This window comes from Sparus aurata, chromosome 21 (assembly GCF_900880675.1).
Source record: "Sparus aurata chromosome 21, fSpaAur1.1, whole genome shotgun sequence".
Lineage (NCBI taxonomy): Eukaryota > Metazoa > Chordata > Actinopteri > Spariformes > Sparidae > Sparus > Sparus aurata.
The window spans coordinates 19,840,442-19,858,698 of NC_044207.1; the positions used below are offsets into that span (position 1 = coordinate 19,840,442).

The 18,257-nt window shown below is 40.0% G+C and overlaps 2 protein-coding genes across 3 annotated transcripts; one reads left to right on the top strand and one right to left on the bottom strand.

Annotated features, from left to right (window-relative positions):
* Positions 1–381: 381 nt before the first annotated feature.
* usp14 (ubiquitin specific peptidase 14 (tRNA-guanine transglycosylase)) lies at positions 382–7,749 on the top strand. Its single transcript, XM_030403186.1, has 16 exons — positions 382–582; positions 1,473–1,618; positions 2,150–2,182; positions 2,306–2,410; positions 3,137–3,240; positions 3,426–3,484; positions 3,596–3,726; positions 3,849–3,929; positions 4,033–4,115; positions 4,269–4,383; positions 4,598–4,663; positions 4,780–4,872; positions 4,958–5,086; positions 5,226–5,286; positions 6,433–6,540; positions 6,681–7,749. Exons 1-16 carry the CDS (start codon positions 567–569, stop codon positions 6,824–6,826), a joined length of 1,476 nt encoding a protein of 491 aa, XP_030259046.1. The 5' UTR covers positions 382–566; the 3' UTR covers positions 6,827–7,749.
* Positions 7,750–7,793: 44 nt separating this feature from the next.
* thoc1 (THO complex 1) lies at positions 7,794–14,955 on the bottom strand. Of its 2 annotated transcripts, none has more exons than XM_030403185.1 (21): positions 14,827–14,955; positions 14,517–14,590; positions 14,364–14,424; positions 14,194–14,263; positions 11,840–11,958; positions 11,688–11,736; positions 11,503–11,598; positions 11,320–11,402; positions 11,156–11,235; positions 10,952–11,060; positions 10,700–10,834; positions 10,389–10,489; positions 10,227–10,293; positions 10,086–10,136; positions 9,902–9,972; positions 9,698–9,793; positions 9,348–9,413; positions 8,980–9,063; positions 8,705–8,852; positions 8,511–8,595; positions 7,794–8,223 (listed from the first exon to the last, which is right to left on the bottom strand). In XM_030403185.1, the coding sequence occupies exons 1-21, from the start codon at positions 14,872–14,874 to the stop codon at positions 7,946–7,948; spliced, it is 1,971 nt and encodes a 656-aa protein (XP_030259045.1). In that variant the 5' UTR covers positions 14,875–14,955; the 3' UTR covers positions 7,794–7,945. The 2 variants fall into 2 exon arrangements, with proteins under 2 accessions (XP_030259045.1, XP_030259044.1); XM_030403184.1 differs by having other exon boundaries at positions 9,327–9,413.
* Between the last annotated feature and the right edge of the window lie 3,302 nt (positions 14,956–18,257).

Genomic DNA, 18,257 nt, shown 5'->3' on the forward strand with positions numbered 1-18,257 from the left:
TATTTTAAAATGACTCAGTGTTAAACCACATTAGTACAATTAATATCAAGTGAGTATGGGTACCCTGAAAGGCGCTATATAAATTAAATCTATTATTATTATTATTATTATTATTATTATTATTATTATTGCAGTGTAGAAAACCTGCACACTACACTGAGAATAGGAGTAACAGGCTTCATGGGGGCCCTGTGGTTCTCCAGCAGGTTAATCCATCAATGTTGTATGATTAACAAGACACGTTTCCTATGGTGGGAAACTATCACCTGCATCAGCCCTGCTGACTGAACAGACCTCACAAACAACATCCCCGCCTCACAAATACTGTAATTAATATAGCTGAGTGATCTGTGCGGAGAATCTGGGTGTGTGTATAGTCTGCGTGCGCTGCATGCGGCAGGAGGGCTAGCAGATGTCAGAGCGCATCGATAAGTTCCCAGCGTGTTGTTGCAGCGTCATTCTGTTTGAATGAAGTTCAGACCGAGAACTAGCCAACTCTTCATTCGCGCCCCGGTGGTCTGAAACAGGAAAAAATAAAGAGTTTGGGAAGTTAAAGGTTGCCAGATATGCCGGTGTTTACAGGTATGGTGCTGTTTTAATACAACACGTTCAATGCCATGGGAATTGATGGTAAAAACACGAAAACTTGCACGTGTTTTTGTTCTCTAACGGGAATTACATTTAGCATACTAGCTTAGCTAGCTTTAGCATGATGTGCAGTTAGCATGCTAACGGTAGCCTGCAGTGCATGAGCCTTGTTAGGCCACTGATTGAGTTAGTACAAAAAAACAATAGTTAGAGACAAGAAAACATACAAAAGTATTACGTCGCATTAACTTTGTTAATGTCCGTTCGTATAATTAACAGTGTATTTACTGACGCCGGCTATGCTAACATGCATCTGACAGAACAGAAAGTAGCTAGCTACTGCCGCTAAGTATCAGCTAGCTAGCTAGCTCCGTTGTTGAGTAACAGTTGACGTTAAGGAGAGTGTTTGTTGTTGTTGTTTAATGCTTTCGTTTCTCATGACAGCTCTTACGAGAATAAACTAACAAGAACACATGTCTAATGTCTTACCAGTATGAAATTATCAGAATCATGCCTTTTACTAGCGCAGGTAGCTTTGCTAACTAAGTTAGCCGAATCATGAGTGTACACTTTACTAGCTTCGGACTGCAGTTGCGGCTTGTTGGATACTAGCAATGCTTGTAGACAACGAGTTTACCTTTTTACGTGACAGTAATATAATAATGGTCTCTAAAATGTGTAATCAGCCGTGTTAACTCGTTACATTGACAGTCAAGCAGCTACATATTTGCGTCCACACAAACAGTCAGCTGAGTCCATGGTGTCTTTTATTGTTGCTAACCAGATGCTGTGTCATACACGGCAGCAGTTGGACGAAGTTATGCTGCGTACCCTGGGAGGCTAACTTGTGGGTATGTAATGTACCGTCCCTCTGTTTCTTTCAGTAAATGTGAAATGGGGCAAAGAGAAGTTTGATGCAGTAGAGCTGAACACTGAGGAGCCACCCATGGTGTTCAAGGCTCAGCTCTTCGCACTGACAGGAGTTCAGCCGGACAGACAGAAGGTGATGGTGAAGGGAGGCACTCTGAAGGTACAGACACACACAACAGTCAGAAGTCTTGTGAAGAAAATACTGTGGTGCCAGATTTGTTTTGTCAGAGTATTAGACCAGTGTTACATACTTTTGTGGTTTACAACAAAGTCGAAGATGAGACTTTAAGCAACAATTAATTGAGCAAACCAAAAGGTGTTGTTGTACCAATACATTAGCTGTGGTTGCATGGGGAATATTTCTTAAATGATTAAGTGTTAACATGGTTATTAAGTATTGATCTTTGTCTATTGAACTGATTTATTAAAGATTTGCACAACCCTTCTCAATCTGATTTAAAATTCATTCAGATCAGGCAGGATTTTATCAGTCTGTTCAGACTGAAGTGGTTTACATGAGTCATTTCTAATCTAATTGGGCCATTACTCTGATTAGTAGGAACATATTGGGGTCCGTGTAAACGCAGCTATTGTTGGCTTTGGTCTTCTCATGGGATTTTGTTACAATGAGAAAAGTTTGTGTCATTTAATTGTTTTTAAGAAGCTAACCAATGTCCTGTCCTCGTTCTAGGATGATGAGTGGGGAAACATTAAACTGAAAAATGTGAGTATGAAAGATATCTCAGGATGTATGAAACAGGCACTTCTTAGTCCAACAAGCTATGCTTCCAAACACATTCCAACAAATAGGCATGTGAATTTTTGTGCGCTTCTGTTCTTATTGCAGGGAATGACTCTGCTGATGATGGGCTCTGCAGAGGCCCTGCCCGAGGAGCCTGCTGTCCGGCCCATGTTTGTGGAGGACATGACTGAGGAGCAGCTGGCCTCAGCGGTGAGTAAGCCTGAAAATGATCAGTACAACTAAAACAAATATGGTGATTGCTGTTTTTCTGCACTGACGTGGCCAATTAAACATTTTCCATGATATGATGTTAACCAAGCAGAGAACATAATAAGCTAATTATAATGTATATCCACCTTTTTTGTGAGATCAGCTCCTAAAAAATGCAACTTTGTGAGATCAGCATCTGTTTTGATCTCAGAGAAATGTATTTTTAACAAATTATGTTTTTTTTTATTGCGAGCATTTCTGTTCTCTGAATACTAAATGCATGTAAACTACAAACTGCTGTGTCACTTGATTTTACGATGCTGTTTAGTCTGCAGTCTCATCTCAGTTTGGAAATTGGCAGTTCCCAATGACAGAGCCCAGGGAGACAGGGTAGCTAATTTCATTGTCTCTGACGATGCCAGCTCTTTCTCGAAACCCAAACAAACTTAATTGTTTTATATGCAAGCAGGTCCTCAAGGCAGGATGGCTCCCTGTAACCACTTGGCACTACTTGACATTCTGAGATACCTTTTTCAATAAGCCTATAAAATGAAACAGGAATTTTTACCAAAACATTAACTGTAGGGGTATAACAGCAGGTTAAGGACCAACATCTAACTTATTGGGAGTGGATGAAATGAAAATTGCCACACTCTATAATTGTTCCTAAGCTTTATTCTACCTTGATAATTGTAGAGAAACTTATCCCACTCTTGTTGTTTGTAGATGGAGCTGCCTTGTGGGCTCACAAACTTGGGTAACACCTGTTACATGAACGCCACAGTGCAGTGTCTGCGCTCTGTGCCTGAGCTCAAAACTGCACTCAGAAGGTGAGTTTGCTGTTATTCTGCTCAGAGGTTTAAAAAAAACTAAATCCAAATGAACATTGTGGTGAAGTGGTCTACATTGATGGAAAGCACCGCTTGAAATAAGCTGGTGTTCTTTTACTGAGGAAGTGTTCTTCCTTTCTGTTTTTGTGGTTTTGGACTTGCTGAACTCATCCCTCTCCTCCTAGGTATGCAGGCGCTCTGCGATCTTCAGGGGCAAATGCACCATCACAATACATCACCGCGGGTATGAAGCATAGTGAATTGTTAATGTTGTGAAATCACAAGTATATGATTGATTGATGTTGGGAACCTGCTAATGCATAAATAATATATGTTTTCATCTTTGCATCCTCAGCCCTTCGTGACTTGTATGAGACCATGGAAAAGACCTCATCAAGCCTGCCACCCATCATTCTGCTGCAGTTCCTTCACATGGCCTTTCCACAGTTTGCTGAGAAGGGGGACCAGGGACAATACCTCCAACAGGTCAGAAACTCTTCACCACAGTTACCATCACTATAATTGATACAGCCAATTCTTGTGCTTACATTCTTATCAGGTAATGGGACGTGTTCTCACTTCTTGGCATTATGTTTCTGTCCTCTCAGGATGCCAATGAGTGCTGGCTGCAGATGATGAGAGTGCTTCAGCAGAAGCTGGAGCCACTAGAGCCAGAGACTCCCATGGAGGTAAAACTTTGATTCTTTATGATGACAGCATGTGTGATTGATGAGCTCGTTGAGGACAAATAAATAATCCCTTCCAATTTTGCATTTCTCTTTAAATCTACAGACTGACTCTGAGAGTGGAGCTGCCTCTGCATCTTCAAAGAAGAACTTCATAGACCAATATTTTGGTGTAGAATTTGAAACTACGTATCCTTGCTTTTGTTGATTGCATCTTTCTGTATTTCATATTATGTTTTCAGTATGGTTTGGGTCGTTAAGGTTGGTCTGTAGTGTCACAGCAAAGGTCTCTCAGCTTTATTACAATACTTTGCTCGGCTTCTTCTTAACTCTCCTGTTCAGTATGAAATGCACAGAGTCTGAGGATGAGGAGCCAATCAAGGGCAAGGAAAGCCAGCTCCAGCTCAGCTGCTTCATCAACCAAGAAGTCAAATACCTTGCAACCGGACTGAGGCTGGTATGTATCAGACTCTGAAATGTGTTGAAACGGAGCAGTGTCTTTTTTCAACCCACAAGATGTCACTGTTTCCAGCAAGAACGTACTTTGACCTTCCATGTTTGTCCAGGTTTAGTCAGAGTGAAAGCATTGGATGCATGTCAGACTGGCTCTTGGTTAGTTTGTCTCCAAGGTAATGAGGATCAAATCCTGTTTCTGCCCGTTTTCTCTCCAGAGACTGCAAGAAGAAATCACAAAAATGTCAACCTCCTTGGAAAGAAATGCCCTGTATATAAAATCTGTAAGTTTTTCCTCTACCTGAAATTTGACTTTTTGTTTTTGTTTTGTTTACTGCTGTAAATTTGAAATGCATTTACCCTCTGAACCTGTCCTTTCCCATCCCATCCCATCCTCTAGTCAAAACTCAGCCGTCTCCCTGCCTACTTGACTGTTCAGATGGTCCGATTTTTCTACAAAGAAAAGGAGTCCGTCAATGCAAAAGTCCTCAAGGTTTGTCTTCAGTCACAATCATCTCTTAATTAACAACAGGCCTCTATCATATGTAAATCTCAAAGTCTAAAAATGTTTTTTTAAGGATGTCAAGTTCCCGCTCATGCTGGACGTCTATGAGCTGTGCACCGCAGAGCTCCAGGAGAAGATGCTGCCACTCCGGTCTAAGTTTAAGGAGGTTGAGGACAAGAAGTTAGAGAAACAGCAGCAAAAGGTAAGGCCTGTCCACATGGCCTTTTTACTTTAATGTCTTTCATGCTAAAAGTAGTGGCAATATGGCTCCTGCTTGGACCATACAGTGTAAGCATTAGTTGTGTACAGTATCTCACAATTGTCTTTATTTTCTGCATTAGTTTGTGAAGAAGCCAGGTGCAGCAAAAGAAGTGAAATACGAGCCTTTCTCATTCTCTGATGGTATGTTGGGACACAACGCTGACATCCTCTGCACACTTCATATAGAAAGGAGGGATTCACATTAAAACACTTTCAAAAATATGTCATTGTAAACGCATCTTAACTTTTTCCATGTCGTGTATTTATCACTACATATTTGGTGAAGTATAGACAATTTCAGAACATAAGAGGGATATTCAAAATGGTCTGGCCAGGCACTTCAGTGGATGCTTAAGACTACAAATATAAATACAGGCTTTTCCATTATGAGAACACATCAGCAACTACAGTAAATGCTCATTTTTTACACCAAAGCCCGATATTTCATAGAAAAAGCTTGCATTTAGATTAGAGTTACAGTGGTGTGAGGTTTTCACAGTACGACAACCATGTCAGAAAAAAGTATATAGTATTACACGATTATTATCAGTTACAAGGAATTGAAAAGGGACTTTTTTTTTAAAGAAGTTATTATAATATCACCAACTTATGTCCCGACAGACATGAAATTAGATAAAAACTGGACATGTATCGTCTAATAACATTTCATATGGTAGAATTCAATAAGCAGATGTAAATGGTACGTTAACTGTCAATTTTAAATCCGAGGTATACCTTGAAACCGTTATTCTGCTGCAACCCCAATTTAGATTGAACACATTTTCCATATAACAGTCAGCCTTAGTCAATAAATAAAGGATTAGTTAAAAAAAAAATCAATTGGTGATCATTACATTTTTTAATTAAATTTTTTTTCTTGAGCAACCATGACACGTTTTCTGATTCCAGCATCTTAAAAGCGAGGATTTTCTTTTCTTTCTCATTTATGACGGTAAATGAAGAGTCTTTGTGTCTTGGACTGTTGGCTGGTCACAGATTTGAAGATGTCACTTTGGGCTTTACACAGTTTTGTTTTCCATGTTATTGACAAAATGTTTAATAATGAGATAATAGGCAGATTACCATAATCAATAGTGCAAATAATGGTTATTTTCAGCTACAGTTCTGGTACTTAGACACACCAAAGGTCATAATTAAATGTCAAATCTCTTAAGGTTTTAAAGGCCCTGCTAAATGTAATTGGTCTCACACTTGGGTATCAAGTGGTGTAATGACATTTGAGGGTTGTTTTTCAGGAATATTAACACACTGCTGTTTCTCCTGCAGACATCGGCTCCAACAACAGTGGCTACTATGACCTGCAGGCTGTGCTGACACACCAAGGCCGCTCAAGCTCATCAGGTCACTATGTCGGATGGGTCAAGAGGAAAGAAGGTAACCGCAGCTCTGTGACACTATATTCAGCATGTGTGTTTCAACACGTAGATGAGTCATAAATCATAAAAGCGAACAGGAAGTGTGCGCAGATGTTCAGGAACTTAAATGTTTCCTCTTTTTCTTGTGGCCTCTGTCAGATGAGTGGGTCAAGTTTGATGATGACAAAGTGAGCGTGGTGTCTCCAGAGGACATCTTGCGACTGTCTGGCGGCGGTGACTGGCATATAGCATACGTTCTACTGTACGGCCCGCGGCGGCTGGAAATACTTGAAGAGGAGCAGTAGCTGTGGAAGATTTCCTAGAAGACAAAGACGACATCCAACACACATACAAATTGCCATTTTCCAAGCACTGTCTGCATAGATGTGCAGTAAAACTGGTGTCTTTAAAGATTTGATCACCTTAATTTTGTTTGTTTTTTATTTTGTAACTAACACGGATGCTTGTAAAACAAATTCTGTCAAAATGGTGTTAAATATTCAACATAGTGGGCTTTGAAAATAGAGATATGACGAGAGGCAATCTCTGGACTGGATCCTTGAAAGAGGTTTTTAAGTCTAGCTCTGCAGTTTCATTAAATGTTTTATACACATTGTATATTTTTTAAAGCCTTTGATAAGGTGCTCATATCATAAAAAGCAAAATATTTCTCTTTAGTCATTTAATCAACTTGTACAAAAACGCCTAGCCAGGCTGTTGTCCTCGACACTCTGGCTTGTATCTTAGATGTATTATGGAGATTTTCATGTAACACTGTAAAGACTCGCCCTTGTTCACCTGTTGGCCCTCTGGGAAATTTGGGTTCAATCTCAGGTCTTTTCTTAAGTGCTTGGCTCGCGTCATCTCCTGGAATTGTTCTCAGATGTATTGACAGATGAGGTTCTTTCTGCCAAATCTTCACTAATGCTTTGTTGGGGGTGGGGGGAGTGGTTCAGAACAGGTTGCCCTTGTGGTGAACCGTGTGCAGTTAAATAAAGACTTGAGATTCAACTGTGATGGTTTACTGGACAAGCCTTGAACGTTGTTCTTGCCGACACTGATTTCAGACATCTGTACCATTAAAATGCTATGCTTCACTTTGTTTCTCCTAGCAGGTTTCATCATCACCCTGCCACAATGTGTAAGACCTAACCATCACCACTCTGTAATAAGTTATTGACTGATCGCTTTTCATAGGTGGTGAAAATAAACTTATACCAAAATGTGAGATTCTTTAATGTGAGCTTGGGATCATAATGAATGATCTAACACTTTTTTTTAGAAAAAAAAAAACATTTATTGGATTTGCTACAATGAAAAAACTTGGTGTTCAACCTACACTACATACAAAAATTTAGCAGACAGTTTTTGGTATGAAAAAGGATGCTGCAACGATGTAATGGAGGTACTGCAAAAGGTGTACTTTAGGCCTCATTGAGGCTGTCTGCAATCTGGGAGAATCCTGCAGCATTAAGGGCGTTGACCAGGCTGTCCACAGTAGCTTGTGCTCCCTCTCTGTCCTGCCAGGCTACGAGCAGCAGTTTGGCCTGCATGTCAACATCTTCACTGTCCGTTTCGATCTCCCGCAGCTCTGCCGCCTTCATCTCCAAATGACTAGCCAATGCCTTCCACTCAGCCCCAAGTTTGGCTGCTATTTCGTCCATCTGGTTGTTTGTCACCATCTTGCTTTGCATGCTTGGACCTGGAAGGAGACACAATAAGGACGATAAAAATAGATTCTTGGTCTAAAAAGGACGGAAATGAGCAGATGTGTGGAGGATGAAGCGATGTCATAAAATACAAAAGTCAGGCTGGGGAAAGGATAAACCAAGGTATGAAAGTAGAATGTGATAAGTGGGTTGATGCATATTAGGGTGTAAACAAATGCTGAGTGGCATCCTTCGTTGCGTTCTAACTAGCCACTTGTCCATGAGCAGATGCACACTTCCTGACATAGAAAATGGTTCCTACATGAAAATGTCAACTCACTGTCATTGCTGTCTTTGAGTAGATTGTCTCCATTATCGTCATCATCCTCCTCCCCTGTCTTGATTTCTTCAGAGGGGATATCCTTCTGCATGTGCAGAATAAGATTAGATCAGCATTTGTCAATGGTGTGATCATCTTGCAGTGTTTTTTATAACGGTCAATAGTATTTAAGTAAAACAAACAAAAACCCTCACCGGCAGTTCTTTGGCCAGTTTGCTAACCATGCTGTCTAGGTAGTCTGCCAGGCTCTTGAACTTCTGATTGGTCGGTTGAAAGAAGTGGGGACTTCTCCTGGACAGCAGCCTCAGAGCACGCCAGCCGTAGTTTGGGTTCCGCACAACCCTGTGTCGATTTACAGGAAGAATCAGAAAAGTCACACAAACATATACAGAGACCAACAGGCAATGAAGCCATTGGCCATCTTGTGGGGAGAAATACTGCAAACTAACTTTGAAAAGAGGAAACGTACTTGTACTCATCCTCCACCATGTTAGCAGGGTCGGCCTGTTCGATGGCCTCTGCAAAGAATTCGTCCAGAGATGGCATGAACTCCCTGGATTAAAGACATCAGATTTATTAGCAAGATCTAATAATCATGATCAAAATATTCAATCAAAAACATGGTCAAATAAATAAACAAAGACATTCTGTAAACTTTATTTCTCAATGATATTTATGGTGATGATACAGATGTAATGATATAGGCGTTGAGAGTCTGGAAATGTTTGTTTTAGGTACCCTCAATTTTAAAAAGCTACTGTAGGTTCTGAGCATACACAAAATATAGGAATGAATATGATTGAAGATGGGATCTACCTGGTTTGCTGACCCACTGACCTGCTGTCTGACTTGCAGGCCTCCATGTTATCTTGATTCAGGTTCCAAAGTCGAGTCAACTCATCACTTACAAAACACACAAAGAGCTTGATTACTGACCTTCATAGTCTAAAACTGATTAGTAAAGATTCACCTCTTTTCATTCTTATCACAAACACGTGATCTGCACAGAGCAAAACACCTCGATACAGCTACTTTCACACTTTGTTCAAAGATATTTTAGAACGATGGCTGTTTCTATTACAGGGTTTAAACCTGACAGTTAATAAAAAATAAATAAAAAATTCTCTCATCTTATCTCCTCATCTATGCGCTGCTTTGTTAGACCACCCCTGTATTAGATCACATACTTTCCCATGAAAATCTTGCGGTCCGGCCCCTTTCCGAGGAAGTCTTCTGGAGCCTGTCTCTTCCTGGTCGGTCTTTTGGGTTTGTCATCTACCGTCCTGTTAAAGAGGAAACAATTGCTAGCATGAGCTCATATACCTCATTATTTTATCGTAAAAAAAAAAAAGATTAATCAATGTATCAATCAAATAGATTAACAGCTATACCTTTCTTTCACAAAGCTCGGGCATCCCTCATTTTTCCAGCCGTTCCAGTTGTCCTCTGTGTTTAGGATATGCTGTCAAATGATGATAAATGTCAGTGTGAGGGGAAATCTAACAACACACTTAAAAGAATGTGAACGTAAAGATGAGCCTCTATCAATATCAGTATTCCCAAAATATAGCATACCTCAACCATTGTGGCAAACTTGTCTCCATCAGGAGGGATCTCTCTCAGCAGCTATGAGAGAACAGCCACAGGTCAGCACAGCTCAATGAATACAAATAAAAAGAAAGATTGCCAAAACCAACTAACTAATTTAGGACTGACCTGATAAACCAGTTTAGTTGTCTCTTCAATCCACACAGTCTGATCATCATTCAGGACACAGCTGGAGCTGTACAAGGACAAAAAAGTATAAAATGTAAAGCCCCAAAAACAAACAACAATTTGTCTACTGTTCTACAAAGTCAGAGCAGAGACACGCTTCACCTTTTGAACTTGACCTGACCCTTCAGGTACTGGAACAGGATGAGGTACTGCAGCAGAATGTGCCGCCTGAAGTTACTGTCGCTGAGCTGGAGGTCCATCAACTGGAGATGAAGAGGAAAGAAGAGGGCGTGAGGTGATGCATTTTAATTCATATGAAATATATGTTATCTAAAAATTAAATATAGTCAATTGATAACATAATTTAGATAGCATCTGCCCCTATCACAGAAGCAATGTGTTTTATTTAAGATCATTTCTTATTTTAATATGGAAATACTCCACGTTGAACTGGTGAAAAAGAGCTTCCTCACCTTCTCACTTGTAAGAAACTTGGCAAAGTAAACATGCTCTCCTCCAGAAGCTCTCAACTCCTCAAGCTTCCTCTTAGAGGCCTGCATGTCATCCAACTTGTAGCTCTTAAACACTGCCAGGGTCTCATCTGAGTACTGTGGACGACAAAAAGGAATTCACATCTGCGACACCTGCTTTGGTATTAATGTGATCTGATAAAAGAAAGAGCAAGGGAGGAAATGTTCCTCTGCTTGAGTGCTCGGGCGCATTACCTTAAGGAATGTCATCCAAGAGAATTTCTCGTAACACTGCACTGGGTTTCTGAAGTAGTCCTGCAGCGTCCAGAACTTTCTGTACAAGTTGTAGTCGATTGGGATGGAACTGAAAGTAAAGTTTGACTCAGTTTTTAGGCAACTAAAAACTGTAACCATCAAAAGTGCCAATTTTGTGTGTTGTGGAGCATGTCCGTCACATACCATGGAGCAGGAGCAGGAGCATCATCCTCCCCCATTTCTCCTTCCTCTACCTCCATACCATCCTCCTTTTCTTCTGTGTGCTATGAACACAGAAACATAAAATATGATATAGCTTTAATTTTCTGATTAAAATTAAAATTTTCACAGTCATTATCAGATTTTACCTTCTGGCCCAGAGTGCTTTCTTGTTCATTTTTGTTGAACACTGTTATGTTGTCCAGGTTAAACTGGCTCTGTAGATTGAGACCTAAAATAAACACAAACGGCAGTGCGTAAAAAAAATAAAAAGTTGCAATCAGACATGGTTGAAATTTGTTAAAAATGAAATACGCAGATGCTGTTCTTACCCGATTTTTCAGACAGAGGGAAGAGACGTGCCAGGAAAAGCTGGATTCTTCCACAGAATACAGTATTCTGAGATTTGGACAGCCTCCTTAACAGATCTATGCAAATGAAGAGGTGTGTTACAAACAGCTTTGCCCTTTAAATGTAGAAAGTCTGTTCATTACCAAGAATCAAATTATATCCTTACCATTACACATCCTCAGCAGGTAGTTCTTCCCGGCAGTGTAAAAAGAGTTCTAGAAAAGAGGAAGAGGGAACAGACATGGTGATCAAATGATGTATATTATGCTGGAGAAATACTTAACTACTGAGTTTACATTTAGGCTGCAGCTCATTTACCGATTTCCAAGTGGAAACATTCTCCTCGACGAAAGAGAATATTTTGTCACATTGGTCGAGAGGGAGGCAGTCCAGTACATCTCCCAGCAGAACAAAGGGAGTCGTAGCAGAGCAGATACCTAGATGAAGAGATTGAAACAAGACAGCTTGATCAACAGATGTGTTGATCTTTGTAAAAGGTGAGAAAGCTTATTGAGGCAGTTCAGACCTGTTATCAACAGGTGGACAGCTCCAAGTACAGGTGTGAACGCAACAAAGACACATTTGAGATCCGATCCCTCATACCACATGTGACAACATTATTTTATTGTATTTTTTAGCCTTTTCATGGCTTTTTATTTTTGATAGAGCAGTTGAAGAGTGACAGGATCTGGGATGAGAGATTAAAGGGGTTGACATGCTGCAAAGGTTAACACTTTGTTTTGAACCCTTGGGCCACTGCAGCGAGGACGCAGCCTCTGAACGTGAGCTCCAAATGATCTCCTGGGGCACTTACTCAACTGACATCCTCCGAGAAACAAATAGGAGAAGCTACAACAACAGACAGTATTCATATGAATCAGAATTGAATTTTGAGGTGTCTAAAAAACCCCACCCCTGACAAGCAGAGCAGCAGGCCTTGGCTGAGGGACTATTTTACTCAGGTTTTAGAGTAAAAATGTGGTTTTATAAGGAATGAAATGTCACTAACACCAGATGGAGCCAGATTTACTGCGGCCCGAAGACTAGGGTGTTATGAATGATGCAACTCAAAATATACAAAATTGTAATACTTTTAATTGAAAATGTAGATTGTATACAGCTTTAAATGTCCAAATTCGGTTTTTGTGAAAATAATATTTTTGCTTTCTTTTCTTATGTGGCATCTTTCAGACAGAAGAGACAGGAGACAGAAGGTTAACTGCTTGCAGTCTAAATATGATCAGTGCTTACTGACAGAATACGCAGTAAGGTATTGAATCAAGTTTGTCTGTAAGAAAATGATATTTCGGGAAATTAAAATAAAACATTTGCTAAACCAAATAACACTGTTTTCATTCTTTTTGGAACCGTTTTAATTCATAATGATCTTAATAATATTAATAACAAATTCTACAGAAACGGACACTTTTGGAAGAGCAAAATGTCTGAAAATTGTCATCCTTTACTAACATTTAAAGTTAGATTCCATTATTTTATAACTCACTGACTCTATAAATACTCATAAATGTAAGCTCAATTACCTCTTTAAAAAAAAAAAAAATCAGCGACAGTCAACTAAACCATCTCTTTTTTTAAATAGTTCTTCAGGAAAGAAGTCAAAGGATGTTAAGTCATCAGTGTGATTTTACTTCACCTTGCAACTCCAAGGGATTTACTTTCATTATAGATTTTATAATACTTGTTTGGAATGGTGTTTTTCCATGTCATTTCTGTCATACATTTGATCATTATTTACAAATTTTAGGATTTTAAATGGTGGAAAAACATGGATTTGATCTCAAACAACGCCACCTTCCTTGTGTACATGACTGTGGAGACAAGAAGCTCTGTGGTGCTTAGAATGATAAATAATCAATTAACTAACAAATAGTGAGCAGTTTTAAATACCTCGGAGTGCACATTTCCGAGGATTTATCATGGACTGTACACATGGACACTGTGGTGAAAAAGGCAAGACAGCGCCTTTATCACCTTAGACAGCTCAGCAGATTCAAGGTCTACCAACGGATCCTGATTTCCTTCTACTCTTCTGCTGTACAGAGTATATTGACTGGAGCCATATCTGTCTGGTACGGTAACAGCTCCTGTGGGGACTGACGAGCCCTGCAGAGGGTGGTGAGGACTGCTGAGTGGACCATGGGTACCACACTTCCCCCTCTGCATGACTAATACACCACACACTGTACCAACAGAGCTAGAAGGATTATCAAGGATCCCCATCACCCCTACAACAAACTGTTTGTGACCCTCAGGTCAGGCAGACTCCTGCGCTGTCATAAAACACGCACAGAGAGGATGAAGAACAGTTTTTTCCCTGCGGCAATCAGAGCCCTGAACTCTGCACTCTGAACAAATTTTTTTTTTATTGTATTGTATTTTATTGCATTTATTATAATTATTATATTCTATTGTATTTTACTTGCACTGCATTATATTTTTATTTTTTCTTAAATTAAGCACAGAAGTACAGTACATGTCACAAAAACATTTCACTGCGTATGAGTATGTGACAAATAAAACCTTTGAATCTTGAATCTTGAAATAAAGCCAAGCTGACTTATAAATGTAAGCATCCAACAGAAATATATACATTTCAATATATTAACCCATCAATAACACAATGCCATACAACGCAAAACTCTAATACGTACCTTCTGTAACTGCATCAATACTCAGGTAGATGAGAGACAGGTAGTCATCACAGCTCGTCTTCTGCTCAACCTGCAGACAAAAAATCCACACCAATATCAATCAGGCTTTCGTATACAAACAGGTTGATTAAATGATGTTTGTTGTGTAGATGGCGGCTAATATAACTTACAATCTGATCACCGAGAACACCTCTGAGCGCCTGGTCCAGTGTGGTCTTCTTTTCGGTCTCACTGTGACATGGCAGACAGAGAAGTGTGATGATTTACCAACGTTATTAATGTGTCTCCATAACTTGTACAGAAGCTGAATTAATTTTACTCACTTCCCAGGGATCTGATTGAAAGCATTTAGCAAATGCTTGCCAGTTTTTCCAGCTAGGGCATGTTTGGCAGACGCCTGTGGGTGTGTGAGAGGGAAGGAGAGAACATTTACAACTGGAAATTTATCATCAGGCTAGCTTTTTTGTTAAGTTAGCTTAGCTAAGTTAGCATTTGCAACGAGAACACCTACAGAACAAGAACAAGCAGTAACTTTCACCAGTAAGCCCGACATCTAGCTATGGTTTTAATGGCGGCATACAGTGTACAATTACACGTCTTTTAATAAAGAAAGGCATTTTTGCGATTCCTCACCGTGAATTTGTCTTTAGCGTCGATAAAATTAAATAAGGACGGCGACATCTTTACGCCTTAGCAACCGGAAGTGCCGCCGAACTTCTTCCGGTTTGTCCCGCTGTGTGGAAAGGGTGCGTTCAGGAGCTCTCCGATCCGAAATAAACTGTTTATCTGGCTAATGTCGTAAAATTAGTAGTAATACTTATTATTGTCTCTGTTGTATGCAGCCAGGTTTTGTGGAGATAATTGGTACCTGTATAATATGTATTATATGAATGTTTTTTTTCATGTATTTTCTTCTTCTTCTTTCTTTCTTTCTTTCTTTCTTTCTTTCTGTATGTATGATTTGCTCTGTATTGACATTATATGAAATTATTATAAATTATTTTTTCTGTCTTTCATTTTTAATTCTTGTGTTACGGTATTTCAAGCAGATGCCAAGGCATTTTTTTCTTGGGCAAATCAATCCAAGTCAAATCAAGTTAAGTCTTTAGTTAAAGGCACCATATGTAAGAACTTAAAATGTTCAACAATTTGCTGACATTTCCAACTGAATGTGAATAAATAACAACTTTGACTTCATGTTGAACACATCCATGTATTAGGGTGCAGAGATATCTATTGAAGTTAGCATGCTAACCAGCCAGCCCCAAGCCAGTTGGTGATAGTTGGATAGGAAACGACACCAGCGCTCCCAGTCTGGGCAGAGTCATCAATATGACGCCTTGGTACACGGTTAGCTGGGTAAACTAGCTACCACCAGCAACAGTCAGCAGCAAGTAGTTGCTGGTAATATGCTGGCCCTCTTTTTGTCTGGAGTATGAATTGTATGAAGCTGGCCAGTTCTTACATATTGCACCTTTAAGGCAAGTCAGGTCACTTCCCGACCCTAAGATGATGCAGCCTTGCTTGCAGGTTCCTGTCTTTATAAAGAGAAAAGACATATGATATACCAGAAGTATAATAATATCATCCGTATTTAGTTCCTGGTCAAACAATATGACATGACATAGAATTTGTATTTTGATTATTGATATGAATTGAAAGAAACTTATGAAACAAAAAACAAATAACTTTATAGAAGCTTCTGTATTTCCTAAATCTTCTCAATCAAAATAATGTACTCTCCTCATCACTTTTAAACAGCCAGACTAAAAAATATAGACAATAGATGAACAAATGATGTAACACACTTCAAAAACAATCAAACAAGATATGTGAGACTAGTGTGTTGCTGTCTGAGTGTGCAGGGAGGTGTGATACCGAGCATGAGACGGCTACGTGATATCACTCAAACATGTTTAAGAATCATTCTCATATTGAGGTGAAATAATGTTAATCTAACTTCATTTTGTTTGCAGTTGGTGTAACTGCATTGTGACCTGTAGACCAGAGGGTGGCAGTGTTGCACGCCATTTCACGTCCTCTACATGCGAAGCTGTCAGATCATTCCAGCTTTGTTTGCACACATCAGAAACAAAGTGGTGGCTGTGTGTGTGTGTGTGTGTGTGTGTGTGTGTGTGTGTGTGTGTGTGTGTGTGTGTGTGTGTGTGTCATGTACTCATTACAGAATAAACATGACTGTGATGATATTCCCTCTGGCATCGTACATCACATGGACATGCAGATACTGAACACCGGAGAGGTCACAGTGTGTGCACGCCTGGATGTGTTATGAGAATACAATTTAAATTACAATCACTGAGCTGCAGGGGGCCTGATTTCTTTGATAGGATTGAGCTCTTCAACAGTGTCACACAGCGCACTGGTACCAGCTGTGCGTTCAGCTGCAACGTCAGTTATTAAAGGCCCAATCCATTTTCTTTTTTAAGAAAGACTTAAACTTGCATTCTATTCACGTGAAGACTTGAATTAATTATCATTTCATGGGTTTAAAATCCGAATCTGACTTGTATTCACCACATATTTAAAAGCAAGGAACTTGTATAGACAAATATTATTGATGTAAACATATCTTCAAGAACACCAGAAAACACTGAAGGAAAAGTTCACCAAAAATTCAGTCTGCTCGCCCGCATGCCGTGGAAAGTCAGGTGAAGTTCAGAAGGCCACAAAGCATTTCTGGGACCTTACAACAAAACATGGCTGCAACATCCTCCCGAACAACTGAAGTTGATGGGACTTGTTAAAATTATACAACAAACAATAAATAATCCACATCTCCAGAGGCCCAGTGATCCCAAATTGATTTGAAAAGACGTTATTCATACCCTTGACGTGCAAGCGCTTGCACACACGTCAGACAGGTTGCACGCTGATGTTTTAGGCTAGCAGCTACAGTGAAGATTTTGGCTTAAAAGAGAGTGTAAATAATGTCTTCTCAAATCAATTTGGGATTTCAGGGTTTTAAGGGACGTGGATTACACAGTGCAAGCTGTATGGAGTGATTGAATACAAGTCCCAATCTCCTTCAGTTGTTTAGGAGAAATGCTGCAACACTGTTTTGCTGTGAAGCCCCCAGAAGCGATTTGTGGGTCACAAAAGTTCATCCGGCTTTCAACCAGCATGTGTGTGAGTAGAAAATGACTGAAATTTATTTTGGGGTGAATTTCTCCTTTAAACACCTGGCTTTGGTTGTTGCCAGTTGTTTATTCATCTAATCATTTTGATTGTTTATTTTTTACTGGAACAGCGCACAATTAGCTAGCAGCTAATTTGCATCTGCTGTCTCTGTTAGTTGTTAACCTGTGCTTTAAACCATCTGTATAGCTATTTAAGAGGGATGGCTTGTTTTGAACTTTAGTAGTGGTGACACTTTGGTTTATGCACTGTCTGAATTACGCACTCTACTTTCGACTTTCCCTGAATCGATGTGGGCACTTTGGCCTGTTTTGATCTGTGTTTATGGAGCAGTTTCGAGGGTCAAGACCTCTGAAGTAGTTTCTAGTAGTGGGATCATTCACCCTCTGCGCCCTCTGACACAGTGTTTACAGCCCTGCTGTTACACTGACTATTAACTGAACTTGAAGGTGTTGTGCTGATGTTGGGACAAAAACACTAAAGCTGTGAAATTGTAGGGCCGTAGTGTCAGGTTGAAAGAGCTGAGGGATCATTTTCATGACATCTGTGTGGCTGCGGTGGTCATGAAAAGGGGAACTGAGAACTGTTTTACTCAGCAGTTTTGATTGGCACCTTGTTACCCCAGTGCACAGCGCAGTTCACCAAATATCTTTTGGCTGTGGCCCACAACCCCCTCCTTTTTTGACTGGGTTGCAGATAAGGGCCCGGCATCAGTCATTGTGCGGAGATGGGGAGGGCTGAAAGGAGGGGTTGAGGTTGAAGGCACGTAGTCTTCAAGTTGTAAATGTTTCTCTACATGGGCCTCAGAGTGCAGGTGTTACTGTACATATTATCACCCCTTATGTTCCTTCTGAGGATGTAAATCTTTATGAACAGGTCACAGATGTATTGGCTTGTTTAAAAGAGGC